Source organism: Ranitomeya variabilis, chromosome 3 (genome assembly GCF_051348905.1).
Source record: "Ranitomeya variabilis isolate aRanVar5 chromosome 3, aRanVar5.hap1, whole genome shotgun sequence".
Lineage (NCBI taxonomy): Eukaryota > Metazoa > Chordata > Amphibia > Anura > Dendrobatidae > Ranitomeya > Ranitomeya variabilis.
The window spans coordinates 777594069-777621463 of NC_135234.1; the positions used below are offsets into that span (position 1 = coordinate 777594069).

Here is a 27395-nt window from a genome sequence, read left to right on the forward strand (position 1 = left end):
GGCGTCATCTCTCTACATTGTGGCGTCATCTCTCTACATTGTGGTGTCATCTCTCTACATTGTGGCGTCCTCTCTCTACATTGTGGCGTCATCTCTCTACATTGTGGCGTCATCTCTGTACATTGTGGTGTCATCTCTCTACATTGTGGCGTCATCTCTCTACATTGTGGCGTCATCTCTCTACATTGTGGCGTCATCTCTCTACATTGTGGCGTCATCTCTCTACATTGTGGCGTCATCTCTGTACATTGTGGCGTCCTCTCTCTACATTGTGGCGTCATCTCTGTACATTGTGGCGTCCTCTCTCTACATTGTGGCGTCATCTCTGTACATTGTGGCGTCATCTCTCTACATTGTGGCGTCATCTCTCTACATTGTGGCGTCATCTCTCTACATTGTGGCATCATCTCTCTACATTGTGGCGTCATCTCTCTACATTGTGGCGTCATCTCTCTACATTGTGGCGTCATCTCTCTACATTGTGGCGTCATCTCTCTACATTGTGGCGTCATCTCTCTACATTGTGGCGTCATCTCTGTACATTGTGGCGTCCTCTCTGTACATTGTGGCGTCGTAGCTGTTTTCATTCTGACCCAAATGTCAGCTGACAGATCTCCAGTGAGACCTAATTGTGGATTTACGCCCTTAGTTGACAAGCGCTTGGAGACAAAAGACACCTCACACGTATCCCGTGAGCAAGTCACTTTTATCTGATATATAAAAAGCCAAAGCGATGTTTTATACCATTTACATCCAATGCATTTCAATGTAACTCATGAGCCCCCACCAGCACCCAGGGTCATATTCTATTTACCATAGCTCAGAACATATTGTGGCTGACTATTGAGAACATACATGATAAGAAGTGTAGTCTCCTTGGAGAGGAGACCATCAGACTACTGAGTCAACAGATTCTAGTAATTCTAACACTTAAAGGTAAAAGGCACTTAAAGGCAAGGCAGTTAAAGGCAAACTATTAACCCTTCTATAACAATTTCCCCCTTTTGTAAATGGTATAACCTCTGCTATGGGGTCAGCTGATGTCCACAAAGGAGCTACTGTCTCATGGGTCTAGTACCCACAAGGGGACTTGCTACCTGCTTCGCCCATCCACCCTCAGTGTGGACACTCACCTTCCCCATCAGCAGTGGCCATACGGGGCCTATGATATACTACAGAAGGTTCAGCCTTAGATAATACATATATTAGCGCTTTTACGGCTACATAAAACAATAAGCAAAGCAACAAGATTTGCATACAAGTCTGAAAAATACCAAAAATAATCCATCCTGCTAGGCCGCTAAGCCAATCGGCTGGATTTAAAAAGAAGTCTTTATATTGTATTAGTCTCATTAAGAGCCTTAAGGAACCTAGAAAACCTGAGTCCAAGTCTCATCGGGTATGCTGTGTTGTGTTAATACCTTCCTTGGCTCCAGGGGTAAAGGCTAAGTACAGCATAGCCCTTACAAATACTGGGCTGTGTATACAGATCTAACAGTCCAGCAGGTTTGTCCTTCCGCGTCTTTTATAAGAAAACCATGATGTTGAGTAAGTTGTTGTCCTTGTCAACACTTAAAAGTTTATCCAGTGTCTCTGTAAGGTGCAAACATCCTACCACTGCCAGCAAGGTGATTAGGAGAACCGTCATTCTGCTGGTGAAAAGATCTTTTTGTAGTGACTGGCATGGATCCAGGTGGGCGTTCCCTCAAGTGAATGTGGTCAGCTGGACTTTACAACGGGCCGTCACACTGTGGGTCTAGGCTCCTTCTCACGTGTCTGTGTATGACCACCCAATCACCTGGAATCAGCAGATGTGCGTCCGCACTGGCATTAAGATCTGGAATGGATGAAAACACATGTTTATGCACCACATTAAGTCTGTTCTGCAAGGCCTGGACATGGGCTGTCATAGCACCGGGTTGCATTTGTAGCACCTGTGGGAAGTACAGACCAGTCTCTGGCAAACTACTAAACAGGACTTCAAAAGGGGACAAGCCTGTCTTTCTATTTGGAGTGTGTCTGACTCACAAGAGTGCAAGAGACAAGCACTCTTCCCCGCTCTTTCCTGTGTCTGCCATGGCTTCTGAATTTTCAGTTTAAGTGTCCCATTTAGTCTTTCCATTTTCCCACTACTTTGTTGTCTATATGGTGCATGATATGCTTGCTGTACTCCCAGGGCCTGCATGACTTCCCTCATTATTTCTCCCGTGAAGTGTGTGTCCCTATCGCTCTCTGTGGTTTCTGGACACCATACCTGCAGATCAGTTCTTTCATTGGGTTGTCTGCAGTCGCTTTAGTATTTGCACATTTTGCCAGATAGGCTTCCAGCCAACCAGAGAAGAGATCTACACATACTCGGACATTTTTCACACACTCCTACCTTGGGTAGCTGTATGTAGCCCGTCTGCAGTCTCTGAAACAGGTAGCGAGGCCTGGGTGTCGCTTTCTTAGGGATTTTTACTGTTTTACCTGGGTTGTGCTGTGCACAGATGAGGCATGACCGTACGAGCTTTGCTGCTGCGTAACTGAAACCAGGAGCGATCCAGAAGGCATCTACCATGGACACATGTGACATTTTGAGGTGTGAGTGGGGCCAAGTGTTGCTTGCGCCATTATTAGGAACAGGGACTTTGGTATATACAATTTATCCTTATTCTCCAATACTCTTTCTGAGTTCAGCTCAGCTCCCATTCTCCCCCGTGTTCCTTCTCTGTTTGGGCAGCTGGAGGGATTTCAGGACATCTAGGCTCAGTGTGGCTGGAATACGCTGATTCTCCGCCACCGTCCACTGCTCCTCAGGCCGCCTTGCTGCTACTTTAGCAGCCTCGTCCGCCCTTCTGTTGCCCTCTACCTCCACAGAGTCACCGTCCGTGTGTGCTGTTACCTTGACGATGCCAACCTGGACTGGTAACGTCAATGCCTCCACTAATTGTTTCATCAGCTCTGCATTTTTAATGGGCTTACCGGCTGATGTAAGAAACGTTCTGCTTCTCCAGACAGGGTGATAATCATGGGATATTCCCCATGCACAATTCGAATCTGTATGAATATTAGCGACTTTACCTGCAGCAGCTCTACACGCCTCAGTGAGTGCCTTCAACTCTGCCTCCTGCACCGACATGTGAGGAGGGAGTGGTTCAACTCGGATTACCTCATGTGAGGATACTACTGCATGTCCAGTGTAGAATCGCCCATCCTGGTGGTATCTGGAGCCATCTACAAAAGTAAAAACCTCAGAATATGCATTAGGAACAGGTTTTCCATGAACATATGTAAAACATACTGTCTCCTGACTCCTCAGTTCCTATGCAGTCATGTTTGTGCGTCAACGTACCAGTGTACTCTTTTTTTTTTTCTAATGCTGTCACCAATTCCCCCTTTTCTGAATCCACAGGCAGATGAGTGGCTGGATTCAGAACACTATGTCTTTTGAGGGTGACGTATTCAGGAATTAGTATTAGAGCACATTCGAGTCTGATCTGTCTATTCATAGACAGGTGTTCTGGTTGTATTTGTATGAGTGTGGCATTAATGTCATGTGGGGAACAAATTGTCAAAAGAAAAAGTCAGTGTGAGCTCACATGCCTAGCAGTAATACAGCAGCTCTTACAGCACGGACACACGTAGGAGACCCTCTAATCACTGGGTCTAATTGTGCTGAGTAGTAAGCTATTGGTCTCTGTTCCTCTCCACGTTGCTGTGTCAGTACTGCGGTAGCATGTCCTCCCTGCACTGTGCAAAATAAGAAAAATGGCTGATCATAGTTTGGAATGCCTAAGGCCGGGGCTGGCACAATGAGCAGCTTCAGAGAATCAATTGCTTCTTGAGTGAGATTGTAGGGGTTTGATGACAACCTGTCATAGAGTGGTTGCATCATTTGTGAAGCAGACCTTATCCAAGGCCTACAGTAGGTCACCAAACCTAGGAAAATGCGTAAATGCTGGTGTGACCTGGGTAAAGGGAGATTTTGTATTGCCTGTTTTCTGTCTTCAGTCAGGTGTCTTGTACATTCAGCAATACAATGTCCTAAAAATGTCACCTTTTGTTTGTAATACTGTAATTTGTCATGTGAGACCTTGCAACCCTTCTCTGCCAAAAACACAGCAAGGGAACTGTAGCCTCCTTGCAGGACGTCTGGTCCGGGCAGCAGAGCAAGAGGTCATCCATGTACTGCAATAGTACAGTCTGTGGATGAGGTGGTTGCCACTGCTCAAGAATCCCTGCCATCACTGTTGAATAGATGGTTGGGGAGTTCTTTCCCCCTTTTGGGAGGACCGTCCAACAGTATTTGTTTACCTTCGTAAGTAAAAAAGAAAAGATACTGACAGTCAGAGTGCAGGGGTACAGAGAAGAATGCATTTGCCAAATTAATGACTGTGAAACATTTTGAATCTACATTGTGGCGTCCTCTCTCTACATTGTGGTGTCATCTCTCTACATTGTGGCGTCCTCTCTCTACATTGTGGCGTCCTCTCTCTACATTGTGGCGTCCTCTCTCTACATTGTGGCGTCCTCTCTCTACATTGTGGCGTCCGCTCTCTACATTGTGGCGTCCTCTCTCTACATTGTGGCGTCCTCTCTCTACATTGTGGCGTCCTCTCTCTACATTGTGGCGTCATCTCTCTACATTGTGGTGTCCTCTCTCTACATTGTGGCGTCCTCTCTCTATATTATGGCGTCCTCTCTCTACATTGTGGCGTCCTCTCTCTACATTGTGGCGTCCTCTCTCTACATTGTGGCGTCCTCTCTCTACATTGTGGCGTCCTCTCTCTACATTGTGGCGTCATCTCTCTACATTGTGGCGTCCTCTCTCTACATTGTGGCGTCCTCTCTCTACATTGTGGCGTCCTCTCTCTACATTGTGGCGTCCTCTCTCTACATTGTGGCGTCCTCTCTCTACATTGTGGTGTCATCTCTCTACATTGTGGCGTCCTCTCTCTACATTGTGGCGTCATCTCTCTACATTGTGGCGTCCTCTCTCTACATTGTGAAGGAACAGATGATTGGCCTCGGGGAGACCAAAACATCCAACACCGCGGAGACACCATCACGTGTTTCTCAACGCAGTGATCCAGAACACTGCCCCCATCCCTTCTGGGAAATATGCAAATGCATGTAGGATAGCTGCGGAGACATCACGTGTTTCTCGACGCAAGCAGTGAATAGCCAGACCTTTCCCCGGGAGGGAACAACCACGGGAAGGGCAGCATCCAATAAAGGAAAACATCCAATACAGGAAAACCACCTATGCCAAGCATGGTATCCATCCACAGACAGCTTTTTTTTTTTTTTTTTTTTTTTTCCCCTCAGATGGGAAGTTCCACAGTCAGGTAACCAAAACTATATGGAACTCATCTCCCAAAACAGCGTGCCACACACTTAGTGCCACCGCCATTCCCATCATCATTGGAAAACACACAAAAAATGTTTTAATTAACAACCAAAAACCACTTCAAGATACATTAACAAAATGTTTCCACTTTTTAGTCTTCCAAATTCCCTCTGCATCCACCTCCCCTCTCCTCCTCTGATCACACACAAAGCAAAAATACAATTTTCCCAAAATAATTTTTATACAGTTTTTAACCTCAATATCCTTCCTTTTAAACACATACACATTCCTCACATCCCACAAAACCTCTTTTATACATGCCATCATCAACCACAATACTCTCTCCTTCTCCCCACACATACCCAATCCAAACATAAAGAGCTCAAAAGACAACAGATTCACCTCACACAGCTCCTTACACAAACGACCCAGACCTGCAATCACACTTCTAGCATACTGACAATTCCAAAACAAATGCACCACACTCTCACTCCCACCACATCCACTCCTCGGACACCTCTCACTCCTCACTGGCAACACCCCATGCAATGACTGCCATACAATCTCACTCTGCCTATTTGTCATACCATTCACACGTACCTTCTTCCATACTTTCTGCACATCATCCCCTCTTACCATTTTAAAATCTGGCAAGAACAGCCTATGGGCTCGTCCTACAATAATGTCACATTCCATCTCTCTACACTCAATCATCTTATATACAGCTTTCTTCTTTTCTAACAATCTCACATCCACATCACAAAGTTCATACTTCACTAGAAATTTGTAAACCCACACATACCACACAGGAACCTCAAAAGCCACTGGGCTCCTAAGATCTCTTTCACGCCATTTCAAACGAAACAAGAAATTTCCAAACAAAAACCTGCACATACATGCATACTTCCCATCCATCCTAATCACACCTAGTACAAACACCATAATATTCACGCCGAAAAAAACATTCAAATTTGGGAAACCCAGTCCCCCCTTATCCAAACTCTTCATAACAATCTCTCTCCTTGCACGCTCCATACATGAACCCCAAAAAAAGACAAACAAAACCCTATTTAATCTTCTAATACACATGTGGCTTGGTGGAAACACCATCGCAACATACAAAAAAATAGGTAACACAACACTCTTAATAACTAAAATTTTACCAAAAAACGTAAGATCCCTCAAACTCCAAAAATTTAACTTACGCTCCACTCTCTCTCTCACATCCACCCAGCTTTCCTCTCCATCCAATTTCTCTGAAAATTTCACACCCAAAACCTTTATCGATCCACTCACCACATTCACTCCAACATCATCGCTCAGACTCCTTCCCCCAAAATTCTTACACTCACTCTTCTCCCAATTCACTTTAAAAGCAGATGCTCCACAAAAAATAGAAACCAACAACTTCACACGCTGTACCGAACACTCTGAATCACACAGCACACACACATCATCCATATAGCCACTCATCTTCCATTCTCTCCCCCCACCCCCGGGTACTTGCACACCCCGAATCACCTTATCTTTTCTTAACAGACATAACAAAGGCTCAATTGCGCAAATAAAAACGATAGGGGACAAAGGACACCCCTGCCGAACACCCGAAAATACATTTACTCTCCTCCCCACATTTCCATTCAACAACACACAACTGTAAATATTCTTATACAAACTTCTCACTCTCTCAACAAACTCAGAAGGAAAACCCATCTTCACCAACACACTAAACAAAAAACCATGCGCCAATCTATCATACGCCTTCTCAAAATCCAAACTCAACACATACACCCCTTTCTTACGATTCATGCAGTCCCACAAACAATCTCTCAACATACACAAACTTCCATGTATTCGTCTTCCAGGTACCGCACAACATTGCTCCTCACCCACCACACTCCCAACCACACCACGCATCCTGTTAGCCAAAAGTTTCGCATAAATCTTATAATCACAATTCAGCAATGTGATCGGCCTCCAATTTTTTAGATTTTTCAAATCACCTTTTTTTGGCAATAACACAACCACCCCTGCACGCATACCATTTGCCACCTCTGCGTTCGCCCACATATACTTACATACATCCACAAAATCCTTCCCAATCACATCCCACATCACACGATAAAATTCCACCGGTAGACCATCCTCCCCCATACTGCACACCACCTTCCATACTTCTTCACCCGTCACCTCACCCATCAAACTTTCCCTTTCTATCCTATTCAAACTATTTTCCAAAACACTCAACACCTCACCCTCCAAACCTTCATCCCTCCATTTCACAGCATACAAATCATCATAAAACTTTGCCACTTCCTCACACAAGTCCGCGCCACTAACTTCATTTCCATCCATCCCATTCAAAACACTCATACTCTGTCTCTTCCCAAAAACTTTCTTAAAGAAAAACCGCGAACACTTCTCATTCTTCTCCAAATTCTCTAATTTGGCCCTATACACAATACTCCTCCCTCTTTCTAACAAAAAATCATTCACTTCTTTTTTCACTTTCACTAAATCTTCACTCACATCCATCCCTCCCGCCCTCAACTTATACAACACACTCAATCTTGCATTTAAAAAAACAAACCTTTCTCTCTTTGCAGCCGCACACTTGTACCCGAGTTTTTTAAAAAAACTCTTGGTTTTCCATTTAACCCAATCCCACCATTCACACACATTTCTGAAATCACTCCTGCACCCACACCACTCTGCATAATGTCTTTCATACTCCTCTCTCACCCCCCCTCCTTCCAGCAAACTCCCATTCAACTTCCACACACCTTTCCCAGCCACCTCAATAACATGCAAATCCAATTCACACTTCATACACACATGATCCGAAAAAAACACCCTCTCCTGTGCATAACTAACAGGAATCAGATTTTTTGAAACAAAACAATAGTCCAATCTAGACTCCACCCTCCCACTGTCAGAAAAAAACGTATTTAACAACGGAGTTATCTTGCATGCCCGCTGCATATCTTTTAAACCAAAATCACTCACCATATCCATTAACACTTTCCCTGATGCATCGACATTCACACTTCCCACATCACAGTTCATATCACCCACTATCACAACAGGCACTCTTCCTGGAATAAAAAACTTAATTTTTTCAAATAAAACTCTACGCTCCTGTTTATCCACAGGCGCATATACATTAATAACGCAAAAACGAACATTTCTAAACTCAAAATTAGCCAACACACACCTTCCAACCTCAATCACCATATAGTCACACAAACTCACATCATTTCCCTTCACCAAAAAACCCACACCATCATTTTTATTACAGGCACTCCCTGACCACACAGACGCACCATGAGGCCATTCACTCCCCTTCACACCATCCACAATCCCACACTCCTGCAGACAAAAAATTCCTGCATTCTGGGTTGCAAAAAAATCCAAAATGGCTGCCCGCCGCCACCTGCTTTTAAAGACCCTCACATTTTGTGATATGAGTACAAAACCCATCACATACACAAAAAAATACTAAAAAAAATAACCTACGAACATGACATTACTCAACTTACATGAAAAACAAACCAAAAGGAAAAAAAAAAAAAAAAAAAAAAAAATTAAAGGCAAATGCTATATACAAAATCACCTAGCTACTGAAATAATAGCACATATCTACACAGCACCGCCACTGTCCTCCTCCACCATCTGTGCTGAGCAGCTTTCAGAGCCGCTGACCTCCATACACTCCTCCACACGCGCCTTCTTCTGCCCAGCCTTCCTCTGGGGCCCTCCACCTTCATCACAGATTTCCCCACCACCCTCCCTGGGACACTTTCGACCTCCAGGCTCCTCTTCTGAGGAAAAAACGCCAATGCTTTCTGGATCAGAATCAACAATCAATGACGCAGCCATCTCCTCCGCCCCAGAAGTGTCAAAATCCATCAAACCACCCAACTCCTCATCTTTGGTAACTGGGGCCTCCTTTTTTTTCTTTTTATTTTTAACCATAGCACGCTCTTCTTGCTTTGCGGCTCTCCAGAATAACTTGTCTTCCAGCTCCTCCTTCCTCCTTTCAGCCTCCTTGTCCTCCTGCCATCTATCCCGCCGTCTCTCAACCATGGAGGGCGGAATTACCTCAGCGCTTTGCTGCGCAGATGCCTCGCTTTCCTCCCGCTTCCTCTCCTCCTCCCGTTTCTTAACCTCCTCCTCTCTCTTTTTTTCCTCCTCCTGCCTCCGCTCCTCCTTACGTTTCTTTTCTTCCTCCTCCCGCCTCTCCTCCTCTCTAGTTGGCCTCCTTGGCACACCATATGGACAGTCCTTATACAGGTGCCCTGTATTACCACACTGGTCACATTCACGTGGCATCGGACACTGAGCCGCTGTATGGCCTTCTTGCTTGCAGTTGCGACAAACCATGCTCTTCTCACACGTGTTCTGTAAGTGCCCAAATTGAAAACACTTCCTGCAGTATAGAGGCTGCCCTGCATACGACAGAAAGCCCCTATGACCCGCCACTGAAAAGTTCGCCGGGGGATGGGTAAAGCCTCCCAAACAGCTTGGGTCTTTCCTCAGTTTCACACGAAACACATATTTACAATTAAAAATGCCCAAACAATTTCTCTGTTTCTCTCCACTTTTTACATATTCGCAGTACCGAGCCAGGAACTGCTCCAGCAGCCTTACTTCTGTGTAAGGATTGTACACGGTTACAGTCACTACTTTCTCCATGAGCCCAAACAAAGGCTCCACCCGCACTCCCCCCAGGCAGGGGTCACCATCATGGCTTCTTAACCACTCGAAGACAGTTAGACAGCAAGGCTCACTCACAAAGGTTACATCATATATACCTTGGTTGTGAAATTCATTCACACTGAAAATGTCAGTCCGATGAGCTCCAGCCTTTCCCTCCAGCAGGTCACGAACCACATATACCACGTTGTTTTTGGCACCATCCTCCACGACCAAACGAATCGTATTCTTGACAAACATCTTCAGTCTTCACTGCCGATACGAATATCGCAGACGAAAATTAGCAGCACGCTGCAAAGAAACACTCGCACCCTCTGACTGCGACACAAGATCGCAGCCAAAAGGCCGAGAGGCACTCCTACCCACAGACAGCTGATTCGGGGTTTTTGCCCCTCATCAGTGTGGAGTAGGAATCTGGCTATTAGGAGCAGTGCCTAGTAAAAGGCTGTGAAGGAACAGATGATTGGCCTCGGGGAGACCAAAACATCCAACACCGCGGAGACACCATCACGTGTTTCTCAACGCAGTGATCCAAAGTGTTTGGCTATTCACTGCTTGCGTCGAGAAACACGTGATGGTGTCTCCGCAGCTATCCTACATGCATTTGCATATTTCCCAGAAGGGATGGGGGCAGTGTTCTGGATCACTGCGTTGAGAAACACGTGATGGTGTCTCAGCGGTGTTGGATGTTTTGGTCTCCCCGAGGCCAATCATCTGTTCCTTCACAGCCTTTTACTAGGCACTGCTCCTAATAGCCAGATTCCTACTCCACACTGATGAGGGGCAAACACCCCGAAACAACTGTCTGTGGATGGATACCATGCTTGGCATAGGTGGTTTTCCTGTATTGGATGTTTTCCTTTATTGGATGCTGCCCTTCCCGTGGTTGTTCCCTCCCGGGGAAAGGTCTGGCTATTCACTGCTTGCGTCGAGAAACACGTGATGGTGTCTCCGCAGCTATCCTACATGCATTTGTGGCGTCCTCTCTCTACATTGTGGCGTCCTCTCTACATTGTGGTGTCCTCTCTCTACATTGTGACCGCAGCTGCCTGATCCCAGCCGGGGGAGTGTGGGGGCTCCCTCCGTCCCAGCATACAAGGAATCCCCTGTAATCGAGGGCTCGGTGCTGATCGCGGCCTCTGCTGTATCCCAGGTCCTTGGTGTGCAGTGTATGTGCATGTGGTTGATGGAGTGTGGTGCATGCTGAAGGGCCCGACACATGGGGGCCACATGTCAGACTATACAACCCCTGGCAAAAATTATGGAATCACCGGCCTTGGAGGATGTTCATTCAGTTGTTTAATTTTGTAGAAAAAAAGCAGATCACAGACATGGCACAAAACTAAAGTCATTTCACATGGCAACTTTCTGGCTTTAAGAAACACTAAAAGAAATAATAATAATAATCTTTATTAATAATAATAATCTTTATACTTGTGCATTTATTGAAGATGTAATGACAGCCGTCTCCCCAGTGCCTTTACCTGACATGCAGCCCCATATCATCAATGACTGGGGAAATTTGCATGTTCTCTTCAGATCAAGAACAAAAAATGTGGTAGTCAGTAATGGTTACTTTTTTATCCAAGCATAGGGTAAAAATTATGGAATCACTGAATTCTGAGGAAAAAATTATGGAATCATGAAAAACAAAACAAAAAAAACCTCCAACACATCACTAGTATTTTCTTGCAGCACCTCTGGCTTTTATTACAGCTTGCAGTCTCTGGGGCCTGGACTTAATGAGGGTCACACAGGACTCTTCATCAATCTGGCTCCAACTTTCTCTGGTTGCTGTTGCCAGATCAGCTTTGCAGGTTGGAGCCTTGTCATGGACCATTTTCTTCAACTTCCACCAAAGATTGTCAATTGGATTGAGATCCGGACTATTTGCAGGCCATGACATTGTCTTTTTTCAAGGAATGTTTGCACAGTTTTTGCTCTATGGCAGGATGCATTATCATCTTGAAAAATGATTTCATCATCCCCAAACATCCTTTCAATTGATGGAATGAGAAAAGTGTCCAAAATATCAACATAAACTTGTGCATTTATTGAAGATGTAATGACAGCCGTCTCCCCAGTGCCTTTACCTGACATGCAGCCCCATATCATCAATGACTGGGGAAATTTGCATGTTCTCTTCAGGCAGTCATCTTTATAAATCTCATTGGAACGGCACCAAACAAAAGTTCCAGCATCATCACCTTGCCCAATGCAGATTCGCGATTCATCACTGAATACGACTTTCATCCAGTCATCCACAGTCCACGATTGCTTTTCCTTAGCCCATTGTAACCTTGTTTTTTCCTGTTTAGGTGTTAATGATGGCTTTCGTTTAGCTTTTCTGTATGTAAATCCCATTTCCTTTAGGCGCTTTTTTACAGTTCGGTCACAGACGTTGACTCCAGTTTCCTCCCATTCGCTCCTCATTTGTTTTGTTGTGCATTTCTTGTTTTGGAGACATATTGCTTTAAGTTTCCGGTCTTGACGCTTTGATGTCTTCCTTGGTCTACCAGTATGTTTGCCTTTAACAACCTTCCCATGTTGTTTGTATTTGGTCCAGATTTTAGACACAGCTGACTGTGAACAACCAACATCTTTTGCAACATTGCGTGATGATTTACCCTCTTTTAAGAGTTTGATAATCCTCTCCTTTGTTTCCATTGACATCTCTCGTGTTGGAGCCATGATTCATGTCAGTCCACTTGGTGCAGCAGCTCTCCAACGTGTGATCACTCCTTTTTATATTCAGACTAATGAGCAGATCTAATTTGCTGCAGGTGTTATTTTTGGGAATGAAAGTTTACAGGGCGATTCCATAATTTTTTCCTCAGAATTGAGCGATTCCATAATTTTTTCCCCATGCTTGTTCTAAAAAAGTAACCATTACTGACTACGACGTTTTTTGTTCTTGATTTCTTTTAGGCTAAGTGCACACGTTGCAGAATTGCCGCGGAAATTTCCACGGCAATTCTGCAGCTCCTGCCGCGGGTATATCGCATGCGGATTTGGCATGCATATTCCCGCTAAAAACTAGCGTCTTGCAAGCATAATTAGCTTGCAGAATGCTAGCGTTTTCCAAGCGATCTGTAGCATCACTTGGAAAACTGATTGACAGGTTGGTCACACTTGTCAAACATAGTGCTTGACAAGTGTGACGAACTTTTTACTATTGATGCAGCCTATGCAGCATCAATAGTAAAAGATATCATGTTAAAAATAATAAAAAGGTTATTCTCACCTTCCGCAGACAGCCGATCTCCTCAGCGGCTTCCGTTCCTATAGATGCTTTGTGTGCAGGACCTTCGATGACGTCGCGGTCACGTGACTGCGACGTCATCACGGTCATGTGACCGCGACATCATCGCAGGTCCTTCACACACAGCAGCGCTGGGAACGGAAGTGGCCGCGTGCAACGCTGAGAGGCGGGAAGACTTCCAGGGGCCATCGAAGGTGAATATATCACGATTTATTATTTTAATTCTTTTTTTTTTTTTAACAATTATATGGTGCCCAGTCTCCTCTCCTCCACCCTGGGTACCAACCGCACATGATCTGCTTACTGTATGGTGTGCACAGCCCCGTGCGGGAAGTAAGCAGATCAATGCATTCCTAGGTGTGCGGAATCCCCGCGATTCCGCAAATTTAATGAACATGCTGCGTTTTCTTCTGGAATGCGATTCCGCTCAGGAAAAAAAATGCAGCATGTGCACAAAAAATGCAGATTGCATTCTATTAAATAGGATGCTTAATGTGAGCGTTTTTTTCGCAGTTTTATCGCGTTTTTATAGCGAAAAAAACGCTAAAAATCTGCTACGTGTGCACATGGCCTTAGTGTTTCCTAAAGCCAGAAAGTTGCCATTTGAAATGACTTTAGTTTTGTGCCATGTCTGTGATCGGCTTTTTTTCTACAAAATTAAACAACTGAATGAACATCCTCCAAGGCCGGTGATTCCATAATTTTTGCCAGGGGTTGTACTACAGCACTCACATTAGTCTGATCCGCTGCTCCAGCCGGGGGTCTCCACACCGAGGAATGACATAGTGGTAGATGTGCTGATGGGGGGTCATCATGGCTTGTGACCCTTATATTACCCTGTTCGTCACACAGGAGAAGGAGGATGAGGAGGAGGACGAGCCCCTTGCGGTGCCCATAACGCGCTGGAATCCAGAGAAGATCAGCATCCTTACCCAGTGGTCGCCAACAACAGTGGTGCAGCCGCCCGCCCCAGGTACGGATATATAGAGCCGCCCACCATACAGTGCTGAACAATGGGGGTCCGACATCCAAGAACTATAGTGTATGGCCCAGAGTGAAGATCGGAGAAGACCATAATCTTCAAGTACCTCAGTCTTTTTCCTCCGAACCCCCTGACCTCCTCCCACTTCAGGTTCTTCTGTCCTCTTCCTCTGGACCCCTCTATCCTCCTCTCCCTGCATGTTCCTCTGTCCTCCTCCTCAGGATCCCTCTATCTTTCTCCCACTGCAGGTTCCTCTGTTCTCTTCTTCCAGACCCCTCTGTACTCCTCCTACTGCAGGTTCTATTGTCCTCCTCTTCAGGACCTCTCTGCCCTCCTCTCCCTGCAGGTTCCTCTGTTCTTTTTCCTTCAAACCCCCCTGTCCTCCTCAACCTGCAGGTTCCTCTGACCTCTTCCTCTGGACCCCTCTGTTCTCCTCCCAATTCAGGTTCCTCTGTCCTCTTCCTCCTAACCCACCTGTCCTCCTCCCACTTCTGGTTCTTCTGTCCTCTTCCTCTGGACCCCCATCTTCCTCCTACTTCAGGTTCCTCTTCCTCTGGACCTCTCTGTCCTCCTCCCACTTCAGGTTCCTCTGCCCTCTTCCTCTGGACCCCCTTGTCCTCCTCCCACTGCACGTTCCACTGTCCTCCTCCGGACCAATCTGTCCTCCTGTCCCTGCATGTTCCTCTGTCCTCCTCCTCTGGACCCCTCTATCCTCCTTCCACTGCAGGTTCCCCTGTCCTCCTCCTCAGGAACCCTCTATCCTCCTTCCACTGCAGGTTCCCCTGTCCTCTTCCTCTGGACCCTTCTGTCCTCCCACTTCAGGTTCCTCTGTCCTCTTGCTCCGGACTCCCCGCCCCTCCCCCCCGTCCTCCCTCAGCCTCCTCAGGACTCCTCTGCCCTCTGATGTGTACACAGTTCCTCGGTGTGACTTTATGTTGTCAGATGGAGGGTGTGGCAGATCTTTGTGCGGGGGCGGTCCAGGTCCCTCCCCTGCTGATGACATCACAGGATCTTCTCATCTCCTTGTAGTGGTTGGAGAACCTGATGAGGTCACAGGATCTGACTCCGCTCCTCCTGACGCTCCCGCTCATCCCGAAGATCAGAGTGCAGAGACGACTGAGGCTCCAGCTCACGAGGAGTCGTCTGAAGCGGTCACTGCCGAGGCAGAGCCAGCCCCCTCGGAGCACGATGAAGGTGAGAGGTCAGCTGACGGACACCTGCACAGCCCCTCACTGTGTAACAAAAGCTTGGAACGGATTGTGAGGACGGTGGTGGTAGTAGTGGAACCATTGTAGCAGAGGTAATAAACGTGGCGGTGACTGAGGCCGGGTGATCGGCTGCAGCTGTTCTATGGTAATGGTGGATGTAGGCTGATGCCCAGAGGTGGTTGTGACATGGCACTGTGTATATGGGGCAGAGACGTGATCACTACTAAAGTACCACAGCAGCTACTCCCGGACCGATATGGGGGGCCCCAACACAAGTTCTACAGTGCCTTGTGAAAGTATTCGGCCCCCTGGAACTTTCCAACATCTTCCCACATATCACGCTTCAAACATAAAGATTCCAAATGTAAAGTTTTGGTGAAGAATCAACAACAAGTGGAACACAATTGTGAAGTTAAATGAATTTTATTGGTTATTTTACATTTTTGTGGAAATTCAAAAACTGAAAAGTGGGGCGAGCAATATTATTCGGCCCCTGTAACTTTCAGTGCAGAAGTTCATTGTGGATCTCTGAATGATCCAATGTTGTCCTAAACGCCTAATGATGATAAATATAATCCACCTGTGTGTGATCAAGTCTCCGTATAAATGCACCTGCTCTGTGCAGAGGCCCATGATCACTCTGGATGAACTGCAGAGATCTACAGTTGAGGTGGGACAGTCTGTCCATAGGACACAATCAGTCGTACACTGCACAAATCTGGCCTTTATGGAACAGTGGCAAGAAGAAAGCCATTTCTCAAAGATATCCATAAACAACAAGCCACCTGGGAGACACCAAACATGTGGAAGAAGGTGCTCTGGTCAGATGAAACCAAAATCGAACTTTTTGGCAACAATGCCAAACGATATGTTTGGCGTAAAGGCAACACAGCTCATCACCCTGAACACACCATCCCCACTGTCAAACATGGTGGTGGCAGCATCATGGTTTGGGCCTGCTTTTCTTCAGCAGGGACAGGGAAGATGGATAAAATTGATGGGAAGATGGATGGAGCCAAATACAGGACCATTCTTGAAGAAAACCTGTTGGAGTCTGCAGAAGACCTGAGACTGGGACGGAGATTTGTCTTCCAACAAGACAATGATCCCAAACATAAAGCAAAATCTACAATGGAATGGTTCACAAATAAACGTATCCAGGTGTTAGAATGGCCAAGTCAGAGTCCAGACCTCAATCCAATCGAGAATCTGTGGAAAGAGCTGAAAACTGCTGTTCACAAACGACCTCCATCAAACCTCACTGAGCTCGAGCTGTTTGCCAAGGAAGAACGGGCGAGAATTTCAGTCTCTCGATGTACAAAACTGATAGAGACAAACCCCAAGAGACTTGGAATCGTAGCAAAAGGAGGCGCAACAAAGTATTAAGTTACAGGGGCCGAATAATATTACACGCCCCACTCTTCAGTTTTTGAATTTCCACAAAAATTTAAAATAACCAATAAATTTAGCTCAACTTCACAATTCTGTTCCACTTGTTGTTGATTCTTCACCAAAAATTTACATTTGGAATCTTTATGTTTGAAGCATGAATGTGGGAAAAGGTTGAAAAGTTCCAGGGGGCCGAATACTTTCGTAAGGCACTGTAGGTCTGCTTTTGCCTCTGAATACATTTTAGGGTCCTAGTCTGAGGTCTGAATACAGTTTAGTGCCCTGGTATGAGGTCTGAATACATTTCAGGGTCCTGGTCTGGGGTCTGAATACATTTCAGGGTCCTGCTCTGGGGTCTGAATACATTTCAGGGTCCTGGTCTGGGGTCTGAATACATTTCAGGGTCTTGGTCTGAGGTCTGAATACAGTTTAGTGTCCTGGTATGATGTCTGAATACATTTTAGGAAATATAAGAAAACTGACTGAACAACCATATAGTCTGAACTGGTGCATAACCAGAAAAGTCATATAGCAAATAGATCAATGGCTGCACTCAAAATTTACTGTGCTAAGGCAAGGAAATGTGCAATACATGAAATATGAATAGCATAATGGCTTGTGAAATTTATGAAAAAACACATGAGATTCTTAGCACAAGATTTGGCCAAAAGTTGTGAGCCCATCCACAAAACGTCATGGTAATCTCAAAACGGATGGGTACCTGAGCTGACTGCCTAGTGTAGGTACCCATCCGTTTTGAGATTACCATGACGTTTGGTGGATGGGCTCACAACTTTTGGCCAAATCTTGTGCTAAGAATCTCATGTGTTTTTTCATAAATTTCACAAGCCATTATGCTATTCACATTTCATGTATTACGCATTTCCTTGCCTTAGCACAGTAAATTTTGAGTGCAGCCATTGATCTATTTGAATACATTTTAGGGTCGTGGTCTGGGGTCTGAATACATTTTAGTGTCCTGGTATGAGGTCTGAATACATTTCAGGGTCCTGGTCTGGGGTCTGAATACATTTCAGGGTCTTGGTCTGAGGTCTGAATACAGTTTAGTGCCCTGGTATGATGTCTGAATACATTTTAGGGTCGTGGTCTGGGGTCTGAATACATTTCAGGGTCCTGGTCTGGGGTCTGAATACATTTTAGGGTCGTGGTCTGGGGTCTGAATACATTTTAGGGGCCCGGTCTGGGGTCTGAATACATTGCAGTGTCCTGGTATTGGGTCTGAATACATTTTTGGGTCCTGCTTTGGGGTCTGAATACATTTCAGGGTCCTGGTATAGGGTCTGAATACATTTTAGTGTCTTGCTCTGGAGTCTGAATACATTTTAGGGTCCTGGTCTGGGGTCTGAATACATTTCAGGGTCATGGAATAGGGACTGAATACATTTTAGGGTCCTGCTCTGTAGTCTGAATACATTTTAGGGTCCTGGTCTGGGGTCTGAATACATTTCATGGTCCTGGTATTGGGTCTGAATACATTTCAGGGTCCTGCTCTGGGGTCTGAATACATTTCAGGGTCCTGCTCAGGGGTCTGAATACATTTCAGGGTCCTGGTCTGGGGTCTGAATACATTTCAGGGTCTTGGTCTGAGGTCTGAATACAGTATAGTGCCCTGGTATGATGTCTGAATACATTTTAGGGTCATGGTCTAGGGTCTGAATACATTTTAGTGTCCTGGTATGAGGTCTGAATTTATTTCAGGGTCCTGGTCTGGGGTCTGAATACATTTTAGGGTCGTGGTCTGGGGTCTGAATAAATTTTAGGGTCCCGGTCTGGGGTCTGAATACATTTCAGGGTCCTGGTATTGGGTCTGAATACATTTTTGGGTCCTGCTCTGGAGTCTGAATACATTTTAGGGTCCTGGTCTGGGGTCTGAATACATTGCAGTGTCCTGGTATTGGGTCTGAATACATTTCAGGGTCCTGCTCTGGGGTCTGAATACATTTGAGGGTCCTGGTCTGGGGTCTGAATACATTTCATTGTCTTGGTCTGAGTTCTGAATACAGTTTAGTGCCCTGGTATGATGTCTGAATACATTTCATTGTCCTGGTCTGGGGTCTGAATACATGTTAGGGTCCTGCTCTGGGGTCTGAATACATTTCAGGGTTCTTCTCTGGAGTCTGAATACATGTTAGGGTCCTGCTCTGGGGTCTGAATACATTTCAGGGTCCTGGTCTGGGGTCTGAATATGTTAGGTGTTATGACCCCAATGGCGAGGGTCTCAGAGGAACGTGGAAGTCTGCAGAATACAAAAATCCAGCTCATAGGGCAGTGGTAGCTGGGTTGACCATATATCTACTCCTAACGCCAACACTAGAAGTAGCCGGGGATCATTCCTACGTTGATTCTAGATGACACGCTCCAGCCGGAGAATCTAGCTACCCCTAGTAGAGGAAAACAAAAGACCTTTCTTGCCTCCAGAGAAGGGGACCCCAAAGCTGGATAGAAGCCCCCCACAAATAATAACGGTGAGGTAAGAGGAAATGACAAACACAGAAATGAACCAGATTTAGCACAGAGAGGCCCGCTTACTGATAGCAGAATAAAGAAAGGTAACTTATATGGTCAACAAAAACCCTATCAAAATCCACACTGGAAATTCAAGAACCCCCGAACCGTCTAACGGTCCGGGGGGAGAACACCAGCCCCCTAGAGCTTCCAGCAAAGGTCAGGATATAGATTTAGAACAAGCTGGACAAAAATACAAAACCAAAACAAATAGCAAAAAGCAAAAGGCAGACTTAGCTGATATAACTGGAACCAGGATCAGTAGACAAGAGCACAGCAGACTAGCTCTGATAACTACGTTGCCAGGCATTGAACTGAAGGTCCAGGGAGCTTATATAGCAACACCCCTAACTAACGACCCAGGTGCGGATAAAAGGAATGACAGAAAAACCAGAGTCAAAAAACTAGTAACCACTAGAGGGAGCAAAAAGCAAATTCACAACAGTACCCCCCCCCTTAGTGAGGGGTCACCGAACCCTCACCACGACCACCAGGGCGATCAGGATGAGCGGCATGAAAGGCACGAACTAAATCGGCCGCATGAACATCAGAGGCGACCACCCAGGAATTATCCTCCTGACCATAGCCCTTCCACTTGACCAGGTACTGAAGCCTCCGCCTGGAGAGGCGAGAATCCAAGATCTTCTCCACCACGTACTCCAACTCGCCCTCAACCAACACCGGAGCAGGAGGCTCAGCAGAAGGAACTACAGGCACAATGTACCGCCGCAACAAGGACCTATGAAATACATTGTGAATAGCAAACGACACAGGAAGATCCAGACGAAAAGATACAGGATTAAGGATTTCCAATATCTTGTAAGGCCCAATAAAACGAGGTTTAAATTTGGGAGAGGAGACCTTCATAGGAACAAAGCGGGAAGAAAGCCACACCAAATCCCCAACGCGTAGTCGGGGACCCACACCGCGGCGGCGGTTGGCAAAGCGCTGAGCCCTCTCCTGTGACAACTTCAAGTTGTCCACCACATGATTCCAGATCCGCTGCAACCTATCCACCACAGAATCCACCCCAGGACAGTCAGAAGGCTCCACATGACCCGAAGAAAAGCGAGGATGGAAACCAGAGTTGCAGAAAAAAGGCGAAACCAAGGTGGCGGAACTAGCCCGATTATTAAGGGCAAACTCAGCCAACGGCAAGAATGTCACCCAATCGTCCTGATCAGCAGAGACAAAACACCTCAAATAAGCCTCCAAAGTCTGATTGGTTCGCTCCGTCTGTCCATTAGTCTGAGGATGGAAAGCAGACGAAAACGACAAATCAATGCCCATCCTACTACAAAAGGATCGCCAGAACCTGGAAACGAACTGGAATCCTCTGTCTGACACAATATTCTCAGGGATGCCGTGCAAACGAACCACGTTCTGGAAAAACACAGGAACCAGATTGGAAGAGGAAGGCAGCTTAGGCAAAGGAACCAAATGGACCATCTTTGAGAAGCGATCACATATCACCCAGATAACGGACATGCCCTGAGATAGCGGAAGATCAGAAATGAAATCCATGGAGATATGTGTCCAAGGTCTCTTCGGGACAGGCAAGGGCAAGAGCAAACCGCTGGCACGAGAACAGCAAGGCTTAGCTCGAGCACAAGTCCCACAGGACTGCACAAATGACCGCACATCCCTTGACAAGGAAGGCCACCAAAAGGACCTGGCCACCAGATCTCTGGTGCCAAAAATTCCCGGGTGACCTGCCAACGCCGAGGAATGAACCTCGGAAATGACTCTGCTGGTCCACTTATCCGGGACAAACAGTCTGTCAGGTGGACAAGACTCAGGCCTATCAGCCTGAAATCTCTGCAACACACGTCGCAGATCCGGAGAAATAGCTGACAAGATAACTCCATCTTTAAGAATACCAACAGGATCAGCGACTCCAGGAGCATCAGGCACAAAGCTCCTAGAAAGAGCATCGGCCTTCACATTCTTTGAACCCGGTAAATACGAGACAACAAAATCAAAGCGGGAGAAAAACAATGACCAGCGGGCCTGTCTCGGATTAAGGCGTTCAGCAGACTCGAGATACATCAGATTTTTGTGATCAGTCAAGACCACCACACGATGCTTAGCACCCTCGAGCCAATGACGCCACTCCTCAAATGCCCATTTCATGGCCAACAACTCCCGATTGCCCACATCATAATTTCGCTCGGCAGGCGAAAACTTCCTAGAGAAAAAGGCACAAGGTTTCATAACAGAGCAACCAGGGCCTCTCTGCGACAAAACGGCCCCTGCTCCAATCTCTGAAGCATCCACCTCAACCTGAAAGGGAAGTGAGACATCAGGCTGGCACAAAACAGGCGCCGAAGTAAACCGGCGTTTCAACTCCTGGAAAGCCTCCACGGCAGCAGGAGCCCAGTTAGCTACATCGGAGCCCTTCTTGGTCATATCCGTCAAAGGTTTCACAATGCTAGAAAAATTAGCGATAAAACGACGGTAGAAGTTAGCGAAACCCAAGAATTTCTGAAGACTCTTAACTGACGAGGGCTGAGTCCAATCAAGAATAGCTCGGACCTTGACTGGGTCCATCTCCACAGCAGAAGGGGAAAAAATGAACCCCAAAAAGGGAACCTTCTGTACACCAAAGAGACACTTTGAGCCCTTGATAAACAAAGAATTTTCACGCAAAATTTTAAAGACCAACCTGACCTGCTCCACATGCGAATCCCAATTATCAGAAAAAACCAAAATATCATCCAGATAAACAATCAAAAATTTATCCAGATACTTCCGGAAAATGTCATGCATAAAGGACTGAAAAACTGAAGGCGCATTGGAGAGCCCAAAAGGCATCACCAAGTACTCAAAATGACCTTCGGGCGTATTGAATGCGGTTTTCCATTCATCACCTTGCTTAATGCGCACAAGGTTGTACGCACCACGAAGGTCTATCTTGGTGAACCACTTGGCACCCTTAATCCGGGCAAACAAGTCAGACAACAGCGGTAAAGGATACTGAAATTTGACAGTGATCTTATTTAAAAGCCGATAATCAATACAAGGTCTCAAAGATCCGTCCTTTTTTGCCACAAAAAAGAATCCCGCACCAAGAGGGGAAGAAGACGGACGAATATGTCCTTTTTCCAGAGACTCCTTGATATATGAACGCATAGCGGTATGGTCAGGTACCGACAGATTAAACAGTCTTCCCTTAGGAAATTTACTGCCTGGGATCAAATCTATAGCACAGTCACAGTCCCTATGAGGAGGCAGAGCACTGGACTCAGACTCACTGAAGACATCCTGATAATCAGACAAATACTCCGGAACTTCCGAAGGCGTAGAAGAAGCAATAGACACAGGCAGGGAATCCTCATGAATCCCACGACAGCCCCAACTTGAGACTGACATAGCCTTCCAGTCCAGGACTGGATTATGGGTCTGTAACCATGGCAGCCCTAAAACAACCAAATCATGCATTTTATGTAAAACCAGGAAACGTATCACCTCGCGGTGTTCAGGAGTCATGCACATGGTAACCTGTGTCCAATACTGCGGTTTATTTGCTGCCAATGGCGTAGCATCAATACCCCTAAGAGGAATAGGATTTTCTAATGGTTCAAGAGTAAAACCACAGCGCTTAGCAAATGACAGATCCATGAGACTCAGGGCAGCACCTGAATCTACAAACGCCATGACAGGATAAGATGACAGTGAGCAAATCAAAGTTACAGACAGAATAAATTTAGGTTGCAAATTACCAACGGTGACAGGACTAACAACCTTAGCTATACGTTTAGAGCATGCTGAGATAACATGTGTAGAATCACCACAGTAGTAGCACAAGCCATTCCGGCGTCTATGAATTTTCCGCTCATTTCTAGTCAGGATTCTATCACATTGCACCGAATTAGGTGTCTGTTCAGACAACACCATGAGGGAATTTGCGGTTTTGCGCTCCCGCAACCGCCGGTCAATTTGAATAGCCAGTGCCATAGTATCATTCAGACCTGTGGGAATGGGAAAACCCACCATAACATTCTTAATGGCTTCAGAAAGGCCATTTCTAAAATTAGCGGCCAGTGCACACTCGTTCCAATGTGTCAGCACGGACCATTTCCGAAATTTTTGGCAGTACACTTCAGCCTCGTCCTGCCCCTGAGACATAGCCAGCAAGGCTTTCTCTGCCTGAATCTCAAGATTGGGTTCCTCATAAAGTAAACCGAGCGCCAGAAAAAACGCATTAATATCAGCCAATGCCGGATCTCCTGGCGCCAGCGAAAAAGCCCAATCCTGAGGGTCGCCCCGTAAGAACGAAATAACAATTTTTACTTGCTGAGCAGAGTCTCCAGATGAACAGGGTCTCAGGGACAAAAACAATTTACAATTATTCACGAAATTCCTAAACTTAAACCTGTCTCCGGAAAACAGTTCAGGAATCGGTATTTTAGGTTCTGACCTAGGATTTCTGATAACATAGTCTTGTATGCCCTGCACACGAGTAGCCAGCTGGTCCACACTTGTAATCAAGGTCTGGACATTCATGTCTGCAGCAAGCATAGCCACTCTGAGGTAAAGGGGAAGAAGAAAAAAAAAAAAACTCAGAATCTTCTTTCTTATAATCCCTCTTCTGCAATGCATTAAACATTTAATACTGGCCTGGCAAACTGTTATGACCCCAATGGCGAGGGTCTCAGAGGAACGTGGAAGTCTGCAGAATACAAAAATCCAGCTCATAGGGCAGTGGTAACTGGGTTGACCATATATCTACTCCTAACGCCAACACTAGAAGTAGCCGGGGATCATTCCTACGTTGATTCTAGATGACACGCGCCAGCCGGAGAATCTAGCTACCCCTAGTAGAGGAAAACAAAGACCTTTCTTGCCTCCAGAGAAGGGGACCCCAAAGCTGGATAGAAGCCCCCCACAAATAATAACGGTGAGGTAAGAGGAAATGACAAACACAGAAATGAACCAGGTTTAGCACAGAGAGGCCCGCTTACTGATAGCAGAATAAAGAAAGGTAACTTATATGGTCAACAAAAACCCTATCAAAATCCACACTGGAAATTCAAGAACCCCCGAACCGTCTAACGGTCCGGGGGGAGAACACCAGCCCCCTAGAGCTTCCAGCAAAGGTCAGGATATAGATTTGGAACAAGCTGGACAAAAATACAAAACCAAAACAAATAGCAAAAAGCAAAAGGCAGACTTAGCTGATATAACTGGAACCAGGATCAGTAGACAAGAGCACAGCAGACTAGCTCTGATAACTACGTTGCCAGGCATTGAACTGAAGGTCCAGGGAGCTTATATAGCAACACCCCTAACTAACGACCCAGGTGCGGATAAAAGGAATGACAGAAAAACCAGAGTCAAAAAACTAGTAACCACTAGAGGGAGCAAAAAGCAAATTCACAACAGTTAGGGTCCTGCTCTGGGGTCTGAATACATTTCAGGGTCCTGGTCTGGGGTCTGAAGACATTTCAGGGTCCTGGTCTGGGGTCTGACTACATGTTAGGGTCCTGCTCTGGGGTCTGAATACATTTCAGGGTCCTGGTCTGGGGTCTGAATACATTTCAGGGTCCTGCTCTGGGGTCTGAATACATGTTAGGGTCCTGCTCTGGGGTCTGAATACATTTCAGGGTCCTGGTCTGGGGTCTGAATACATTTTAGGGTCCTGGTCTGGGGGGATTGGGATTTTTACTGTTGGGGATTATTCAGGAGTCAGTGATTTTTCTGTCCTCGATGTTCTCAGATTTTAATCAGTTTTTATTGTGTGCCAAAAAATCTGCTCAACACGGGCATCGAGCACGGAGGGGGGCATTCAGCACACGAGGGAGAGGGCATTCCAAAACACGGGGCCATCCAGGATTCGGGGAGGTCATCCAGCACACAGAGGGGGGTCATGCAGCACACGGGGACATCCAGGTGCTGCCCGATTATTTTCTTATGTACCCCTGGACTTCCATTGTGGGTATGATTTGGACAGCCCCCCTAGTTTTGGTGCGGACCACTCGTCTAACATCTGAACCAGGCCGTACAGTGAGAACAGCAGAGAGTATTCATGTGCCGTTTGCAGTAACGTATCTTGGTGATGTCCTGAGGTTTGGCCCCATGTGACCCCCTGCAGCACATGAGACCCCCATGACGTCCTCGTTGTATCTGATCTTTAATTTTTATCGGTTTCCTTTTCTCTTTCAGACATCGGTTAGGTGAATGAGAGACATAAAAGTGAGTCACTGAAAACATCCGGATCATCCAGAATGGACGCCGCCTCCGAGAACAGTCCAGCCCCCAAGGAGACCCCCGGACCCTGCAGCCGATTCTACACGACCTGGTCATTAAAAAACCACGTTCAATCCCAGATCAGACCCTGTGGTCATTACCGTCTATAGTGCACGGGCGTCGCTCTCTGGTGTCCCCTCACTGTACACCTGTGTTATAGGTGGTGCCTGGATCCCTGTGTGTGCCCCCATATTGTGTCCATCCCTCTGTCCAGGCTGTGTGTGGTCCGGAGCTTGGCCCATTCTCTTACCCGTCCATCTCATGGCTGTGTGTGGTCTGGGACTTGGCCTGTTCTGTTACTCTCTATATTCGGGCTGTGTGTGGTCTGAGACCCAGCCCGTTCTGTTACTCTCTATATCCAGGCTGTGTGTGGTCCTGGGCTCAGCCTGTTCTGTTACTCTCTATATCCAGGCTGTGTGTGGTCCTGGGCTCAGCCTGTTCTGTTACTCTCTATATTCGGGCTGTGTATGGTCTGAGACCCAGCCCGTTCTGTTACTCTCTATATCCAGGCTGTGTGTGGTCCTGGGCTCAGCCTTTCTGTTACTCTCTATATCCAGGCTGTGTGTGGTCCTGGGCTCAGCCTGTTCTGTTACTCTCTATATCCAGGCTGTGTGTGGTCCTGGGCTCAGCCTGTTCTGTTACTCTCTATATCCAGGCTGTGTATGGTCTGAGACCCAGCCCGTTCTGTTACTCTCTATATCCAGGCTGTGTGTGGTCCTGGGCTCAGCCTTTCTGTTACTCTCTATATCCAGGCTGTGTGTGGTCCTGGGCTCAGCCTGTTCTGTTACTCTCTATATCCAGGCTGTGTGTGGTCTGAGACCCAGCCCGTTCTGTTACTCTCTATATCCAGGCTGTGTGTGGTCCTGGGCTCAGCCTGTTCTGTTACTCTCTATATTCGGGCTGTGTGTGGTCCTGGGCTCAGCCTTTCTGTTACTCTCTATATCCAGGCTGTGTGTGGTCCTGGGCTCAGCCTGTTCTGTTACTCTCTATATCCAGGCTGTGTGTGGTCTGAGACCCAGCCCGTTCTGTTACTTTCTATATCCAGGCTGTGTGTGGTCCTGGGCTCAGCCTGTTCTGTTACTCTCTATATCCAGGCTGTGTGTGGTCCTGGGCTCAGCCTTTCTGTTACTCTCTATATCCAGGCTGTGTGTGGTCCTGGGCTCAACCTGTTCTGTTACTCTCTATATTCAGGCTGTGTGTGGTCCTGGGCTCAGCCTGTTCTGTTACTCTCTATATCCAGGCTGTGTGTGGTCCTGGGCTCAGCCTGTTCTGTTACTCTCTATATCCAGGCTGTGTGTGGTCTGAGACCCAGCCCATTCTGTTACTCTCTATATCCAGGCTGTGTGTGGTCCTGGGCTCAGCCTTTCTGTTACTCTCTATATCCAGGCTGTGTGTGGTCCTGGGCTCAACCTGTTCTGTTACTCTCTATATTCAGGCTGTGTGTGGTCCTGGGCTCAACCTGTTCTGTTACTCTCTATATTCAGGCTGTGTGTGGTCCTGGGCTCAGCCCATTCTGTTACTCTCTATATCCAGGCTGTGTGTGGTCCTGGGCTCAGCCTGTTCTGTTACTCTCTATATTCGGGCTGTGTGTGGTCTGAGACCCAGCCCGTTCTGTTACTCTCTATATCCAGGCTGTGTGTGGTCCTGGGCTCAGCCTGTTCTGTTACTCTCTATATCCAGGCTGTGTATGGTCCTGGGCTCAGCCTTTCTGTTACTCTCTATATCCAGGCT

The 27395-nt window shown here is 46.5% G+C and overlaps 1 protein-coding gene across 1 annotated transcript in view; it reads left to right on the forward strand.

Annotated features, from left to right (window-relative positions):
- Positions 1-25743, forward strand: part of RSPH1 (radial spoke head component 1) — a 61695-nt gene extending 35952 nt beyond the window's left edge. The window contains exons 7-9 of the mRNA XM_077299896.1: positions 14163-14283; positions 15322-15486; positions 25581-25743. Of these exons, the coding sequence (XP_077156011.1) occupies positions 14163-14283; positions 15322-15486; positions 25581-25591 (297 nt within the window). The 3' untranslated portion in view covers positions 25592-25743. The remainder of the gene's footprint in view (positions 1-14162; positions 14284-15321; positions 15487-25580) is intronic.
- Positions 25744-27395: the final 1652 nt, after the last annotated feature.